The following is a 17,934-nucleotide window of genomic DNA, read 5'->3' as shown; positions in this document are numbered from 1 at the left end:
GATCTGCCTGGCACAGAGCACCAGAGGCAGCATTCTCTATACGAACCTGAATGTCTGGCGGTTTGGCCACCCAATGACAGCTCTCCCTGATCAAGACTGATCATGTCTCAGGCACTGAGCTAGGCATGTTACATCCATTCATTTCAAATCTTCAAACCAGGCTATGCAAGGAAGGCACGTCCCCATTTTACAGACGAGGAGACCAAGATGTGGAGGGGTGACAGGATTTGCCAAGGTCACCAGCTAGCGAGGCTGAATGCAGGAATCTGAACTCAAGTTTATCTGATTCCAAAGCCTATGCTGTCTCTACTCGAGACGGTGTACACCTGTTTAAACAAAGCTGAAGATACTTGGCGAGTCCAAAGGGAAAAAAAGAAAAGACAAGCGTTTCGGGCCATTTTCTTCTCAAGCAGTTCTCAAGTTCGAGTAGGCATCAGAATCATCTGGAGAGCTGTGCTTTGTGGAGGCCCACCCCCAGAGATTCGGAGTCAGGAGGTGGTGGTGGGGGGGGGGACTGAGAATCTGCATTTCTCAAAAGCCTCCAGGTGGACGCTGATGATATTCAGAGGGTCAAAGTCCTTTCGCAGAGGAGGGACCTCCATGATGGCTGAGTGGTGAGGATGGCACCCCTCAGAAGACGGGATGGGGGGAGACTTCGGTCCCCCCAAGTACCCCAAGGGCAGTGCAGCATTTTGTGACATTACTATTTCTAACGCAGAATGAGGAGATGCACACGTGCCCTTTCTGGTCTCAGCCCTGCCTGCTAAGTGGCATCATTCACACTTGGGTGTGCTGGATCCTGTTTTCTGGCATTTTCAAGGACTGCTGCCCCCTCACTCGAAAACCGTGTAGGGCACCATGTTAAACAAGCTGGTGGTTGCTTCAGCCTGCCGTGCCCACCTCAAGGAAGGGCTCACTGCAGACGGCTAACTTTTGAGTCCAGCCCTGCGAGGGACCTTCCTGCGACTTTGCCCAGGTCTTGGGAACCAGAGAACCCAAACTCAAGTCCCTTTCCTGCTTCTTTCCTGCTGTGTGACTTTGTGTAAAAACTGCAACCTCTTCCAATTTTACACTTCCTTCATCTGTAAAATGGGGATGACGATACTAAGTCCACAACGTGGATGTAGGACCAACGGAGTGAGGCTGGAAGAATTTATAAGGGCTAAACAAAAATTACTAATGCTAATTGATATACATTAGTACTAATTTACTGATTTATGCAGCGTGAGTACTAAGAAATATTATGGAAGTACTAATGCTAGTCTACACTACGTCCACCGTATCTTACTCACTGTTCTAGAACACTGCATTCTTTAATGTCAACGTTACTCCCCACAACGACATTGCAGAGTCAGCGCTATCACCTTTGCTTTGTAGGCTGGCAAAGCACAGCTCAGAGAAGTAACTTTCCAAAGGTGCTATCACAGAGTAAGCAAAGCGGTGGAGGCGGAGTAGAACCCGGTCTGTCTGACCCCAGAACTCAGGACCCTGGGTCTCATGACTCTGTGTCCCTGCCCAGCCTGCGGGTTTGTCCCCCCACCAGCCTTACAGATGGAAATGAGGAGGAGCTGTAAATACCTCCCCAATGTGTCATTTCACGAGCATCCTCGGGGACGGTGAGAGCACAGCGCAGTACTGTTTCGCAGCCGGAACCACTGAGTCCTGCTGTGGTTGTGGGGACTTCCCCTTCCAGAGAGTTCTGAGCTGCCTGGTGCCCAGGCTGTTCTGGGGGTGTTCATGGCCCTAGGGCCTCCCACAGTGTGTGAGGGGAACTGGCGGGGTGTGAAAGCCCTTCAGAGTGGCCTCAGTTCTGCCCCCGGCCATTGGGCAGGTGAGTCTGCGTCTCCTAGCATTCATAAACTGGGATGATCATTTCTTACGGAAGCTACAACATAATTTGGATCGTGCTACTTCTCTGCTCACAACCTTCCAATGGTTCCGTAAGAATAAAACCATGGTCTTTACCCGGGCATACAAGCTCTGGCCCCCTGCTACCTCTCCGGCCTCATTTTCTGGGCTATATATACACTGGCCTCCGCGCTGTTACTCCAACCAGCTAAAGCCTTTGTTGTCATTTGCCTGAATTGCCTTCCCCCAAATATCTACATGGGCCGTTCCTTCCCTTCTCCTGGCTAACTGTAATAGCTCCCACCCTGCTCTTCCTAAATTATCCCTGGCCCCTTGCACTGCTTTAGTGTTCCATGTAGGACTAGACACACACACACACACACACACACTTTTTTCCCTATTGCACTTTCAATCCCATAAGGGTAGAACTCTTACCCGCCTTGTTCTCTGCCCATGTGCCCAGAGTCTAGAAGAGTGCCTGGTACACAGGAGTAGGCACTCAATAAATATTTCCTGAATGCTGTGAATGATGGGTATACAAAGGGAAGCATATCACAGGCATACAGTTGGTGTTTAATTGAGGCAAGCACAGGTGTTTTATTATTATTTCCCCCATTTCCTGTAGTTCAGGAGGGAATTTCCAGTCTTTCCACAGTCCATATTGCCCAGCCTGAGCAGGTCCTAATCACCCCTGCTCAGAGGGCCTGGAGGCAACGGGAGCTCGTCCCTGGGCCCCGAAGCTGGCTGCACGGCACACTCCCAAGTACGCCTGGGAATCTGGCCTGCATCACTAGGCTAGGACTGTGCTCTCAGACAGTCACTTGTGAACCTTAAAACCCATCAGAAACAAACATATTCAGAGAAAAAAAGGCATAAAGGGTCAAAATCACAATGTTAATAGTGGGATTTTTCCAGTGTCGAGATCAAGAGTGGTTTTTTATTTTTACTTCTATGATTTAGAGAGAGCAGAACATTCTCTCCTAAAAGGACACACCTGTTAGGACAAGGGAAGAGGTGGTGCAGTACGACAGAGGGTTTCTGCAGCGACAGACTGCATGAGTTCCCTGAAAGAGCTCCACGTGCAGGCTAACTTGGGAATCTGGGGGGACGCTGCACTTGCTGAAAATACTGCCAGTTCAGACGCTATGACTGCCTTCACACACCTCATTCTGTACGTTTGAAACTCAGTTCTGAGTTAGTCCTCATGTGATTGATGAGGAAATTGAGGCCCAGGGAGATAGGGGTCCTGCTCCCATGTACACAGCAAGTTAGCGGCAGAGCTGAAACTAAAACCCAGGTGTCCAGACTCCCAGTCCAAGGCCACCCCCTAAATTTCCTGTCCATTGCCTGCTCCCAACTCTGGGGGTCCCAGTTCTTCTGAAAAACAAAAGCTACGAGGATATCCTAATGGGGACCCATGCTGCCGAAGCCCCCTTAGGTCACAGTCCTACACGGTCTCCAGCTCAGCTGGGAACTTGGGGATGGACGCTCGAGTCAGGTGACCCTCACATGGGTGGGTGCTGTTATTTCATTTTAACAGATATGGAAACTGTGGCCCAGATAGGCTGAGTGACTGCCCATGATCATACAGCAACCAAAACGTAGAGGAGAGATTCAAAAGCACATCTCTCAGACCTCACTGCCTCCAGCTGCTCTCAGGAGAGAGAGGCAGAGTCCCCAGAGAGGGGGCACAGCTAAGCACAATACTGCTCAGCACAGTAGGCCAGTTAGAGTGGGGAGGGGCCCAGCTCCCATCTAAGCCTCAGGGGAGGCCTGGGGCAAGGCCCCGAGCTGCCTGAAGCAGGGGCTTCTAGTTCTAGCCCAGGGCAGGCACAGCTCGCCTTCCAAGGACAGAGCAAGTGGCTTTTGGGAAGGAAGTGGCTGGGAAGTTGCAGTGCCCTGTTCTTCAGACTGCCCTGTTCACCAGCTCATCTTCTATCAGCCTGCTGTCCTGGACCATGCTTCACCCACAAAGCCACCCATTAGAGCAGGACAGGCAGGCATTGTGCCCACATTCTGTAGCTGACAGCCGCAAGGTGTGCAGGGGGTCAGAGATTTGGCCAAGACCACAGAAAGACTTAGTTCTAGAGCTAGCATTTGAACAAATGCATGAACAAAGAAACAAAAAAATGAACTGGGTCACAGTGATCCTTCTAAAAGGCCAAGCCCATAATGTTACTCTCCTATTCAAAAGATATTAACTACTGGTCCCCCCTCCTGTCTCCCTCGAGCCCCAGGCCCATGGGAAGAAGTACAACCTCGTCTTCCTATAACTCAAGGCCATTCATGGCTGACCCTCATTTACATGCATCTCCATGAGGCCCCCTGCCCTCCCACGTCCCCCAACTCTGAGCCATCTCTCCAAGACACTAAGCTCACTCAGCTCCGTGCCTTGAACAGCTGCCCCCCATCCCAGAACTCCTTTCTCCCCTGCAGACTCCTGCCAATGCATGTCTGAATAATCGGGAAGGTAGCCCCGGAGCGTGGCTAGGTGCACGGGCTCTGGGGCCAGCTGGCCTGGGTATGACACTTCCTGGCTGCGGTTCCAGAGGCAAGTTACTTCACTTCCCCGTCTTCAGATTCTTCACCTTTAACGTGGGGATGATGCTATCTTCCCACCTGGGCAGAACAGTTACCACAGCAGTCCTGACCGCATCCTTTGAAGGGCCTGCTTGTAAAGTTGGCCCTTGGCTGGTATCTGGGAACAGAGGTTTTCGGGAGGGTTCTCACCATTAACTGAGGAGGAGCTGACTCAGGACTAAACTGTGTGTACAAACAATATGGCTTATGCTGAACACCTGCTTGCCTTCTGTGAATTTGGACTTTGGGCCTTTGCCTGGCAGGAGGTGCCTGTGTGACCAGCCCCAGTAAAAACCCTGGGTGCTCAGTCTCTGAGGAGCTTCCCGCTAAGGAGCCCCCTTAGGGGCCCCATGAATGCTTGGTGTGATTGTTCCTTCATGCCCCATGCAGAGGGAGCCACACCCTCCTCTCTGCTCAGAGCACCCCTTCACCCCGCAAGTCACAGCATTATCCAGAGTGCCATCTTCACTCATCCATTTACGGCTCTGCCTCCCTTACAGAACCAGGAGCTTCTTCTAGCACAGTGGCTGTGCTTTCTGCATGCCTGGGACCGAGTCACTGGACGACGGGGATGACTGTCCATCCCAGTTTCCTGCAATGCTCAGGACTTGGCCTGGCCCACTAGAAGGCACCGTGCGCTATTCTGGGGACTGTACCAAGCCTGGGTTGGAGACCACCAGGATGGCTTCCCATCCCCCAGGTGTGGGCAGAGCTACTCCCCAATTGAGCATGACCACAAAACAGGCCTCAGGCTCCCAAACCAGGCCTGGGATAAGATGAGCTAGGGCAGGGGTCTGGCAGCCTTGCGCTCTGGCTTCCGCTTCATCTGACAGGAGCCTGACAGGTTATTCATCAGACAATCCCTATGAAATCAATTAAGCATTTGATGCTGCAGAGTGTGAAGAAGCGGACCAGGGTTTAGTAGACCCTGAACACATGGATCCCACCCACATGGACCACAGATGCACCTGCAGGCCTCAAAGCGACATGTGACCCCAGCCCTAGGAAGCACAGGGAGGCCCGCTTTCCCCCGGGGGACTCAGTTACCCTTGGAGAGGGCCAGAGGCAGGGGGTTAAGCAAATCCTCCCTCCCGCCTGTCCTCCCGCCTGCAGTTCTTTTCCTCCAGCACGGAATCTAACCCCCTTCTGGCTATTCTGCCAGCTGGTACGCTATTTGCCCAGCTCTTTCTTTTTGACTCTCCACACAGACTCGGTTTGACAATTAGAGAAGGGCCTGTGACTGTTTCTCTGGCAATCAGGGGGCTCCCCATTCTCAGGGCCTTGGGAATAGCTGGCACCAGCCACTGCCTCAACCAGGCCCTGGGCTTCTAGGCGTTCGCTGAAGCTGTGCTACCCTCGTGCCCTTCCTTCTTCCTAGCTCTGCCTGGGCACTCCCTCTTGCTGTCAGTCCCACGGCACCAGGCCTGCTGGGAAGTCTTCCCTTTGGCTCACTCAAGTTACGCGCAGCTTTTCACTCATTTCTCCCGTCATTCATTCATTTAAGCAGCGTTAGTATTTTCCCAGCACCCATCATGTGGCACCGTGATGCCCGCTGAAAATCCAGAGGCAATTAAAACCAATTCGCTGTGTGTATCTGTCACAGCATTTGTCCCACTGCTAGACTCTGTGCTCTTAAACGTATGCCTTGCTGGGCACACAGTAGGCACTCAGTGACTACTTACTGAATGACAAACACTACATAGTAAGCACTTACTGTGTGCCGAGACGTTTCCAGCAGTATTGTATATAATCGCTACAAGAGCCTCGGGAGGCGCTACGGTGCATTAGAAGCGGCTGAAAATCCTTGGGCGCCCCTCCCTTTGAGACGTGGGGTCTGTCGTCCCTCTCCTTGAAGCTGGCTGGCCTAGGACTGCTTCGGCCGAGAGAACAATGGCGGAGTGACGCTATGCCATTGCAGGCCAAGCCTTTAAGAGGATCAGCAGCTGTGTCTCAGGGCCATGGAGCTCCAGGCCACTGAGTATGAAGTCCTCTCCCTGCTGGGAAGACTGGGGGAAGAGGCCCTGCGACCACAGCAGAGGGTGAGGGTCCACTGAGCCCAGCTACCCAGCCGTGTCCTCCAAGGCTCTGGCATGTGAGCAGCGCCACCCTGGCTCCTTCAGACTGCCCGGCTAACAGCTCACACGGCTGAGCCGCACTGACACTATGGGGAGACCGGCCCAGCTAGCTCTTCTGGAGCTCCTGCCTCGCGCTGTCGAGTGTAACCAACCAGTGGTGTTCTAAGCCACCAAGTCGGACAGGTGTCCGTCCGCAGCAATAGATCATCAGAACAGGAAATTACTAATCTTTTCTCCCTTTTAGAGATGAACAAATATAAGGTCTAGGTCCACAGCTAAGGAACAATGGGGGGGGGAGCACAGGATGTGTCCGACCCTAAAACCTGTGATATGAACAACTAGCTTCAGTGAAAGGACCATCACTTATGTCCTCAGAACATCAGCGCCAAACTTCCTTCTCTGAAGTAGAGCAAAGGTAGACCTACTATTTCTTCTCGACTCCTCTGGTGAGTAGGAGCTCACCAAGTATCATTTCATGACTTTTTTCTTCACAGGGTTGATATGGGAAGCGGATATATATGGAAAAAAAAAAAAGGGAAATCATTTTTATGGTATGTCTTTTCATGCCAGGCACTATGTTTTATGTTTCTTACATGATATTTCATTTACTTCCAGTCCGAGAGGCATAAATACTTCTCCCACTTTACACAGGGAAATCAAGGTTCAGGGCCATAAATAAACTTGCTGGCCAAGTACTAACACCAAGACAAGAATCCAGGTCCCCTGACTCTAAAATCTGGGCTCTTCCTTACTTCGTTGGCTATGCTGGTCAAAATTACCTGTGAATCCATCTGCCAGGGGCGACACCTATCTCTCTTAAACCTCCTGCGCCATCAACCAGTAAAGGTCAGTATTAAGGTCCAGAATGCTGATTGTGTTATCCATTGTACCAGGTACCTCTCCCAGTTTTAAACCATCTTTGGATGCATAGAACTCTGGGGTCACAGAGAAGGCCCACCTTCAACATTTCATCTGGGTCTTCAAGAATAGGTAGGGCTTTGCGAGACCCGGAAGTGAGGAGGAGTGCAGCTCTGGCAGAGAGCTGTACGAAAGCACGTGCAAAGGCACAGGGGCATGAGAGGGATGGGCATCTGGGGGAAGACTGACAGCTACGCATAAACGTATACTCCTATACACGTACCCATACTGAACACGATGTATATTATATCTGCGTAGACCTCTATACAAGAGTACAGATGAGCACATATACACCAGAATGTTAACAGTGGCTACCATTTGGTGGGAGACAGAAGGGATTTTCTTTTCTTTTTTCCTAAGTGTTTTATAAAACAGTTATTACTTGAGTGATAAAGTATAAGGACAAAGAAAACAAAGCTCCCTGGGGTCCGTGCAATGGATGTGGGAGGACAGAGGGTCAGAAAGGCAGGCGTCGGCTGGCTGAGGAAGCAAGAGAGGTCGGCTGGGACCACCCTGGCATCTCACCCTAGCCATCAGGAGAATGCCCTGCTGCTCGGCCTCTAGTTTTCTTTCCCTTGAAAAAGCCGGAGAACCACCTACTTTGCTCCTAAGTGAGAAAAATGAACATCCAAGCAGAGGGAGTGGCTACTGGGTTCCATGCAGAGAATCAGAACCATCGATTATTCGCTGGCTTCTCTCAGCCACGTGCAGTCATTCAATAAACCCCCTGGAAATAACAGAGATCTGATTACACTACCCAGGGTGGGGTGACACACAGTTACACAACTCCCTCACTGAGGACAGCAAAGCAGGCACAGAAGGACAACTCGAACCCGAGTTGAAAGGATGTCAACAGAAACAGTATTGAGAGACTGGGGGTGGGCCAAGCTGGACTGTATCTCTGAGAAATTTGCTTTTGGAAAAATGATTCCACAGGAGTAAAATGTAAAACGGCACAAAAGGATGTTGATTTTCTTTCACTGGATCCCACCTGCCCAATGTGCAACCATCACAGGGATGTGCCAGATTGAGTCAGATGGGTACACTTTCCATGCACAGATTGAGTTCACGTCTTTAAATGTGGCATGACTTTTGTCCTCTTCACAGATCAAGAACGGGAGTTCGAGTAGATAAAATCTAGGTTTCCCCACGACTTCGGGAGATAGGGTAGAAGGCGAGGAGGCTCTAACTGTGCCAGCCTGGGACACTTCATCATTAGAGAATGTAGGGAAAAGCTATGTCCCCTGAAGTCAACAGTTCTTCTCTCAGAGTGGTGGGATTATGGGTGAATCTACTCCTCGTCTTTATAGCTTTCTGCATTTTCTCCAGTGAGCTTGTATGACTTTATAGTCATTTAAAAGAGAAAACAACTCATTTCCATTTTGGGAAAACAGTGGCTCACCAGAGGGAAGAAGAATGGCTAGGGAAATGACCCAGATCCTGACCGAATCCCCTGGGGGAGGCACTCTGTGAAGCTGGAGGAAGGCAGAGGTGGAGGGGTCCGGGCCAGGGGAGACCTGGAGAAGGTGGTTGTGGTGTAGGAAATAGCACTGTGCACGAGTCTCGCAACCTGGGTTCACACAGTAGCCACACATCCACTGTCCCTGTGACCGGAGCTCTTCACTGACCCTGATTCTCAGCCTCTGAAACTCCCAAATGGGATCACAAATCACAATACCGCCTCCTTCGTGACGCTGTGAGAATGACATCGTATCTCAAGTAGGAAGCTCTTGCAACCAAAAGTTAGTTGATGATATATCAGTGTTAGGGATTACAGGGTTTGGGGTATAAAGGGATAAATCTGGGGGAGGGAGAGGGAGGAGAGGGGACGTTCCTGGAGCACCACCACAGGCCAGGCAGGCCCCAGGCCAGGCATAGGGTGACCAGATCACAGTAGGGAAAGGCGGAGGTGCGGACGGCCATCAGACGCTGACCAAGGGTCTGCTCTCTGCCCCCTTTACACACTCAGCTCTCAACCACATCACAGCAGCCCCTCCAGCCAGCAGCACCCCACTGCACAGACCAGGAAACGGCACAGACGGCTCATACCTTCGGCTCATACCTTCGTCCACAGCGGCAGGCCCGCCCTGGACCTCGCGGCTGCTGGATTCGCAAGTGCCCGCTCTTCCTGCCCCACACCCCTCCCGCAGCCGCCCTGCTCCCCTTCTCCCTGCTGGCCAGAGAGCCGCCTCTCTGAGCAGCGCCCCGACCCCAGCCTCCCCTGCCAGGGAGGTCAGGGACCCCGAAAGGGCGCCGGCCACCCGTGCGGCTCAGCCCCGCCCACGCACCCCCCAGCCCCGCACCTGGTCTCCAGGGGGATGTTGCTGTTGAGCAGCCAGTTGTCCTGGGCGTGGGCCGGCTCCTGGGCGCCGCCGGCGGGGGGTTCTCCCGACAGCGAGTGGTCCGTGGGGGCCGGGCTGGGGTTGCTCCTCGGAGTGAAGTTGCCCCTGTTCAGGGAGTTGATGGAGGCCGCGTGGTGCTGGTTGGGGGTGTGGGCGTGCGAGAGCGGCGGCGGCGGCGTCCGGAGCCGCGGGTGGTTCTGCAGGCCGCCCGGGTGATCTAGGGCACAAACACGCGCAGTCAGCGGGGCGCCGAGCCACGGCCACGCCACGGCCACCGCCACGGCGGGGGCCCAGGGCCACGCGGGAGCCGCCGGGCGGCGCCGGGCGCTGAGGATCGTGCGCGTCCATGCGGTCGGAGATGGCTGGCTACTGGAAGGGTACTTACTGAGCTCCTACTACTTTCCGCGCTAGGGACACATCCACGAACAAAACGGACAAAATCCCTGCCCGTGAAACTTAGATTCAAAAAGAGAGACACAATAAACAAGACAAAACAAAACTAGCCTCTGACATCACCCACTTCGCACTATTTCTTTGATACTTTCGGGGTGGTGTGTTTGAGTGCGAGCCGGGACCGGCAGCTTCAACACCACCTGGGAATTTGTTAGAAGTGAAAATTCTCGGGCCCTGCCCCGGGCTTGCTGAATCACGAACACCTGGGTGGGCCCCAGCAATCTCATTTCACCAACTCCTGGAGATTTCAATGGACGCTAGAAGTTGAGAAACACTAACTCCATATAATGGTACGTAGTAAATGAAAGAGACAGGAAAAGTAAGACACAGTTTACCGAGGTGGTGATAAATCTGAGAACACATAAAGCCAGGAAGGGGCCTATGGCCTGGGTATGTGCGGGCAATGGTGAAATTTTAGTCTAAGTGGTCAGTGATGGCCTGGGGAGGGAGAGGAGGTGAACTTTGAGTAAAGGGAGTGAACCCAATTAAAAACCACCTGGGGGTTATTACAAACTACCATTAACATTGAGCACTTACTATGCGCCCGGCACTATTCTGAGCCCTCTGCATGTTTAAATTCAGCTGAGCCTCATGCCCCACTGTACTGTTTTTATCCCCACTTTACAGACAAGGGAATTAAGATAAATCTTTTATTTATTCCCTTCAACTAACTTGGAACAATAGGTATTATTATCATTAGATTTATAGAGGAGAAACAGATCTTAGGATAAAGCCCACACAGGGTCCAGCAAGCCCCTTCAGAGTTTGACCCACACTGTCTCTCCAGTCCTACCTCTCCTCACCTCCCCCCTCTTCCCTCCATTCCCGTCACACCTTTCCCCCAGAGGCCACGAGGTCTGCTGCGACAACATAGGGGCCAAAACCTCATTTGCAGTGAGGATGGGCCCCAGGAATGTGAGTGGTACCTAATGAAGATTGCCATGCTGTGCCGGCAGGGATGCCCCTTAATGCGAGGGGAGAGAAGAGAGCATGGGAACCCAAACAGGCAGAGCGGACAGCCTTGGACCAGGGAGAAGGCAGGAATAGCAGGCTCATTTGTTTTGTGCGGCGGTCCTCAGGCAGCACTTTAATGGAGACATTTGGAGCCTGGGACAGAAGCCAGCAGCAGAAGCAGCCTCCTGGGCTGGTGAGTGTCCCTCCTACCCTTGGCCTTTCAGGCTGCTGGCTGCAGGCCAGGGCACCGAAGCAGTGAGAGGGACTGGACCACTATTGTCCAATGCTTATCAGGAGGCCAGCAGAGAAGGGCAACCTAGCCCTTGCTCCACACCCCCCGCCAGGAGTCAACCTCCTCACGGCCTGTTTACCTAACTGATAACGATAGCTGCTGCTGTGAGCGTCTACTGTGTGTACTTGCACAGCCTTGACTGCTCTACTGCTCACAACCCCCAGAGGGCAGTATTCTTATCAGTCCCACTTTCTAGATAAAGAAGCTGAGGTTTGCAGAACTATGAAGCAGTCCTTATTAATCCAAAGCCTGAATTCTGTCTACCAAACCATGGTGCCTTTGCATAAAACACAGACAGCGGCTCAACTGTCCCAGTCCATGGCCAAAGGCAGGAAACCCCCCTCAGTACAGACAGCAAGCATCTGAGGTCTAGGTCAGGACAGGCTGGCCTGCAAGCCTACAGACCTCTGCTTTGTGACTAAGTGAGGATGCCAGGTTCTGGCTTGGTATGTCTTTAGAACCACTGCTGAGAGACCTGAAATAATGAGATTTTAAAGTATAAGACCACTGGTCATAGATCTAAAAAAAAAAAAAAAACTTCTAAAAGGAAATTCTCCTATGAAGATAAGGAATGTCCTGGCTTGAATCCTCTCTAATTTGAAGCTCAGCTCACTTGATAACCCTTCCAGAAAGCCTTCTTTGGTCTACCCTCCCCAAAGTTCTTTTCTCCCCCATTGAATGCCAGCAGCAGGTAACCTGGACCACTGACCTTTTCCTTCTCCCTGGCAGCTGGCATACTTTTATCCCCATCTTGCCTCTTCTGGTAGGTATAAAAATCCTTATTCTCTCTGTGCTGGGTCCTACAAATGACCAGGTGCTCAATATAGGTTCATTGAGTAAACGGCTCTTGTGAATGGCTTGGGCAGTCTATCCAAGAGAACAGACCTAGTGGGGAAGACATTTGCATGTGATTTGCAAAAAATCATGGCAGATCTCCCTGGACTCTCTAGAGCATGGGCCTATGCAGCCCTTTACTGACTCACCTGGATGTCTCAGCTGGGCCCTTTGTTCACCTTCCCTCATCCCTTCCATGCTGAGAATGCTAGGAAAGGGGGCTTTGAGGTTCCCTAGGTTCCCATGGGAAAAGTTCTGTGTTTTGGGACTCACGACCCCAAAAAAGAGACATGACCTTCCTAAGGAGCCATTGTCTCCTCTGGTCTGAATGGATTCTCTTCTCTGCTCCTAAGGCCAAGAGGGAGGATAGAGGGGACAGACATAGAGGGTGCTTCTTTTTTCCCCTTCCCCCTCTCCAATATGTACTCCCATCTTGAGAGGGAAACTCAGAACCTGGTGACTCATTCAGCATTTCCCGAACACTTTCTGTGTCAGGTCTGGTAGACTGGTGTCAGGAATGCAGTGGTGAATGACATAGAGACGGCCCAAGAGAGGCCCAACTCTGCTGGTTTCTACAAACTGGCTGGGTGGCCTCCAGTAACTCACTTCACCTCCCTGGTCCTTGGTCTGTGAAAGGGGTACACATTCCTACATCACCACTTTTCTTCTGGTGAAGAAAAGCCATAGCTCTTGCTCAAATGCCAAGTACTTGGGCTTCCACTGCTCCCTGAGGGAAGGGACTGCATGCCATGCATCTCCGTAACCCTCGTCAATCTTACAGAACGTGGGGGAGACAACAATAGATTAGCTGGGTGTGCTTCCTGCTTGCACGAGCAATGGCTTCTCTCCTGCTGCCCGCGAGTAGAGGCACTGGTATATTTGCAAAGTTGTGTTGTAAATTCCAATTTAGAGCCTCTTTTCGCAGATAGAGCCGCCAAGTATATCTCTGAATTGAGCCCAGATATGAGTCATTTTTACTGTCCTACTGCACACCTCTGTTAGTAAAGGCCACTTGCTTATCTGAGTTTTGCAAGCCTGGCTTTCCAGCAAGTATTTTTGCTTCCTACAAGTTCTCAGATATATTTGCAGTTGCTGGTTCCCTCCAACACCTCAGACTTTTTTTTCATTTTTATATATGCACAAAAATCCCGAATATTGAAGCCTCCAGGAGCATCTCCCTGAACCGAGATCGTCGTGAGGCTTCTTCAGAGTGCTCTTCCAAGCAGTAGGTAATAGAAAGAGACTAGGCTTTGAGGGCAGGCAGGCCTGGGTTCAAGTTTTGGCTTTGTCACTTATAAGCGGTGTCACCTTGATCAGGTTACTTCTCTGGAGCTTCAGTTGTCTTACCACTCAGCGGAGATACTACCTACCTCATGGGGGTGTTAAGAGAAATAAATGAGATAATGTATGTAAGGGGCTCATTAGCACAGTGCCTGGGATACAGTAATGCTAAACACTGGTAACTATTAATTCCACGGTTACGATAAAAGCGTGCTGAATGCATAAATTGTAAAGCGTGAATCACCCCCAGGATAATCACTCTATGGCATTTATGACAGGGGTTCCAAGGCAAAAGACCCTGAGAGAAAGAGCAAGAAAATATCTAAGAGAAATGTGGTGCTTTTTTACTGCGGCCGAATCCTGTTCCGGACCGCCCACGGGCTTCCAGGAGCCCTGCTCTCAGGAGGGTGCCCGTCGTTCGGCGTGAGGCTCAGGAGTGATGAGAATGGCTGCAGCCCGACCCTCGGGACAAAATCGGACACAGGGGGCTCCACGTCTTCAAAGGGCCCCTTTCGGCATTAGAAGAGCGTGTCACAGCAAGCCAAGGTGCGGCTCCGTCCTGGGTTCAGGTGCACGCTGAGGAGAAGGCCCTCGAGGTTGTTCAGTCCGTCGGCAACAGTGAACAGCCCTCTGCTGTGTGCAGAGACTGGCTGAGTTTTCAGATGAGCACCAGCCCCAGCCTTGGCCAACAGCCCGTGTCTGGAGGCGTGCTGACGAAAGGTTTAAGAGCAGAGCTGAGGAGTCTTCCAGACCCAGGCTCTACCCTGGCTCTGGCTCTGGCTCTGACGAGCTACCTGATTTAGGGCAAGTCCCTTAACTTCTCTGAGCCCCTAATTCCTCATCTGTAAAATGAATGTGTAACAGTAACAGTAACGAAAGGAAGAGGAAGAGGAGGAGGAAGGGCTACCGTAGACTGCAAACACGGCGACGCAGAGCTGAGACGCATACGGTCCCTGAGTGGTTCGAGGTCTAGTCAAAAAGCGGACACTCGGATACTACATGGAGTGGCCATGATGACGGGATTGCGGTGGTTCACATTTACCCAGTCCTTACTGCGTGACTAGGTCTCCGCGTTCGAATCATGTAATCCTGACGATGCCCGTGCGACGAAGGCACTACCAGCATTCCCCGTGTTGCCGAGGACGAGACCAAGGCACCCGCGTGGCAAGCCGTTGGCCTCAGATTACACCGCCACTGAGCGATGAGCCGCAATTCGGACCTGGGCAGTCCGGCTCCAGGGCCCCCGCTGTTAAACACCCTGCGGCGTATGTATTCAGTGAGTTGACTCCGGTCCAGCGCTGATGTCAGTGCCTGTCGCGGTGAGCCCTCCACAAGCGGTGGTTCCTAGGGTTCTAGTTAGGCTCCACCACAGCCCGGCTGGAGCTCCGTGGACCACGGAGGCAGCGGCCAGACCCACTGTCGGGGCTCGGCGAGGCTGTGGAGAAATGACTTGTGACGTGTGTCTAGCGGGCACGTGTGAGGGGTTCAGAAGCCTGAGTGGGGGGCCAGCACAGCCCGCTGGGGTGCGTGCATGAGCAGTGTGATGGCTGGGAGGCAGCGTGCGAGGGGGACACCGAAGGCAGGCCCAGGCGGCGGCTGTCCGCAGCGGCCCCGCAGAAGAACTTGGCCTTTCCTGGGAGGGTGAGGCGGTCCCCACTGGGCTTAAGCAAGAGAGTGCCGTGATCACTAGTGTTTGAGGAAGATTTCTGCTGGCCAGGTGGAGGGTGAGCCAGGCGGGGACAGACCACGGGCCGAGCCCAGGCTGACTGCAGGATGCCTGCCTGCTAGAGAGGCTCCAGCCGATTGGGTCATTATTCTTTTATAAGAGCACACTCATGAGAAAAAGGCGTGAACTTCCAGGGCTTTGGCTCAGGCAAAGAATTTTAATGTGTCAACAGCCCTGCGATCTAAGGCCAGCTGTGGCTCCGCGCAAGGGTGCCAGGCTGGGTGCCCACGTCAGCCCCGTGAACTGCCGACAGGCGCCCCGAGGTCTCCTTGCTCTGGAGTTCACAGCGACCCGGCGTGCACTGCAGTCGTTCATCGGGCCCTAAAGATTGTCAGATATGAAAGATGATGGTATTTAATTACCACAAAACACAAAAACTCCAGCTGCCTGCGAATGCCAACAGGAAGAGTTATTTGGCTCCCATTAAAATGCCATTGAGCACCACTAACTCGGGACGGTGATGTAGCAGTGCTGAGAGCTCAGCTAATGAACCTTGGCCTCCACGACCAATTTACAGAGGCCAGGAAGCTCTTTGTCACCACAGTCGGCAGCCGGGATCTGATGGCCTGACTTCCAGCCTCAGCGCTGCCTCCTTCAAGCTGTATAATCTCAGACAATTTATGTAGCCTGCATTCTAGCTTCTTCATTTGTCAAATGTGTATGAAAACACCTTGCAAACTGTGGGGTCCTATGTAAGAGTTGGAGACAACTATCACCATTATTATTATTATTATTATTATTATTATTTAAAGATTTTACTGAGAGAGAGAAAGCATGAGCAGGGGCAGAGGGAAAGGGCGAAGGAGACTCCCTGCCGAGCAGGGAACCTGAGGTGGGGCTCAATCCCAGGACCCTGGGATCATGACCTGAGCCGAAGGCAGATGCTTAATTGACTGAGCCATGCAGGCACCCCTCACTATTATTATTATTAGTTTAGTCCAGAATGAATACAGACCATGAAGTTCAAAATGGAACCACTGGTCCAAGCATGAGGCTAAGGCTGACTTTTCTGTTCCCTCCGTGAACAAATGCTTTCTGTTGACTTTCAGTGCTGTGCTGCTCTTTCTTTTCTTTTTTTTTTTATTTAAAGATTTTATTTATTTATTTGACAGAGAGAGAGACAGCCAGTGAGAGAGGGAACACAAGCAAGGGGAGTGGGAGAGGAAGAAGCAGGCTCCCAGCAGAGGAGCCTGATGTGGGGCTTGATCCCAGAACGCCGGGATCACACCCTGAGCTGAAGGCAGACGCTTAAGAACTGAGCCACCCAGGCGCCCCTGTGCTGCTCTTTCTATGTCATGGCCAATGTGCAGCATTTCAAAATGGTACTGAAACCCCAGATGGACTCATGGTGGGAGGGTCCAGGGAAGCTAAGACAGTGAGTAGGAGCTTTTTTTTTTTTAAGATTTTATTTATTCATTTGAGAGAAAGAAACACAGAGAGAGCACGAGCAGGGGCAGCAGCAGGCAGAGGGAGAAGCAGATTCCCCACTGAGCCGGGAGCCTTATGTGGGGCTCGAGCCCAGGACCCCGGGATCGTGACCTGAGCTGAAAGGCAGACGCTTAGCCATCTGAGCCACCCGAGCCACGCAGGAACCCCGAGCAGGAGCTTTTCCAGGGCTCCCCTTCCAGTTTTCTTGATGAGGGGCAGAAAAGGGCATCCTGAGGTCACAATGGGGCTGTTTCTACTCCTTCATTCAGCCAGGGCAGAACTCTGGGTGAACACAGACTATTAAAAGTGCTTTGTACTGAGTTCCGGTGATGAGGGGACATCGTGGAAGTGAGGCACGAACCTCACTGTGTGGGGCAGTGGTTTTCTCACGGGAGTGTCTGGAAGGGAGAGTTTTCTGGTCCCCACGATGGACAGGAAGCACAATGGGCATTTGGGCAGGAGGGGCCAGGAAAGCCAGTGCATACGGGGCAGGCGGACCCAGTGATTCTGAGGGGCGTGCGCCCCGGTCGGCACTTAGTGTGGTCCTTGTTAGTGAGAATGGGTAACAGCCACCGTGAGACTGTATTCTGCATTTGCCTGCCCCACTCCCATCCCGTCTGAGCTCCCTCTCTGCCCTTCTCCGGTGGAGGGAGCTGACTGCTAAGGCCTGCAACACCTGGGCTCCCTTGCCTCCAGGGTTCCATGTAGGTGCGGCTAAGTGTTAGCACAGCGGGTGCTGAAAGATGGGAGGAAAGCGATGTGCAGGTGAGGGACCTCCTCTCCCCATCCCCTGCAGGGCAGCATCTCAGGCAGTAACCTCGTCCTTCACGGCTACAGCAGTTTAGAGGTAGAGTGGTCTGGGGAAACTTCTAGGAGGAGCGAGAACTTGAACTGAGCACAGAAGTAGAGATAGGGTGGAGGTGTGTAAAGGGGAGGGAAAGGGCATTCTAGGCAGGGAGGCTGGCACGAGCAAAGGCCCACAGGCTGAGAAATGCAGGCTCCTTAAGGCAGCAAGGATGGTGTGGGGATGAGAGGGAGCAGAGGGAGAGGCTAGAGCCCACGTGTGAGAGCTGGTGGGGGCCCTGGGAGCCTGAAGCCAGAGGGGCAACTCTAAGGATAATTACGGGGCTCACCCAAACTTCTGGCCTTTTAAAGCCAAATGTTAGAAGAGTCACAGGAGTGAACCAGAATCCCCTGGATTCA

General features: G+C 52.4%; 1 protein-coding gene across 1 annotated transcript in view; it reads right to left on the bottom strand.

Moving 5' to 3' along the window:
* Positions 1–17,934, bottom strand: part of TENM4 (teneurin transmembrane protein 4) — a 593,869-nt gene that overhangs the window by 220,081 nt on the left and 355,854 nt on the right. Inside the window, 1 exon segment of the mRNA XM_048217331.2 lies at positions 9,725–9,980. Coding sequence (XP_048073288.2) covers positions 9,725–9,980 — 256 coding nt within the window.

Source organism: Ursus arctos, unplaced genomic scaffold, assembly GCF_023065955.2.
Source record: "Ursus arctos isolate Adak ecotype North America unplaced genomic scaffold, UrsArc2.0 scaffold_22, whole genome shotgun sequence".
NCBI lineage: Eukaryota > Metazoa > Chordata > Mammalia > Carnivora > Ursidae > Ursus > Ursus arctos.
This window is presented reverse-complemented; position numbering and strand designations above follow the sequence as displayed.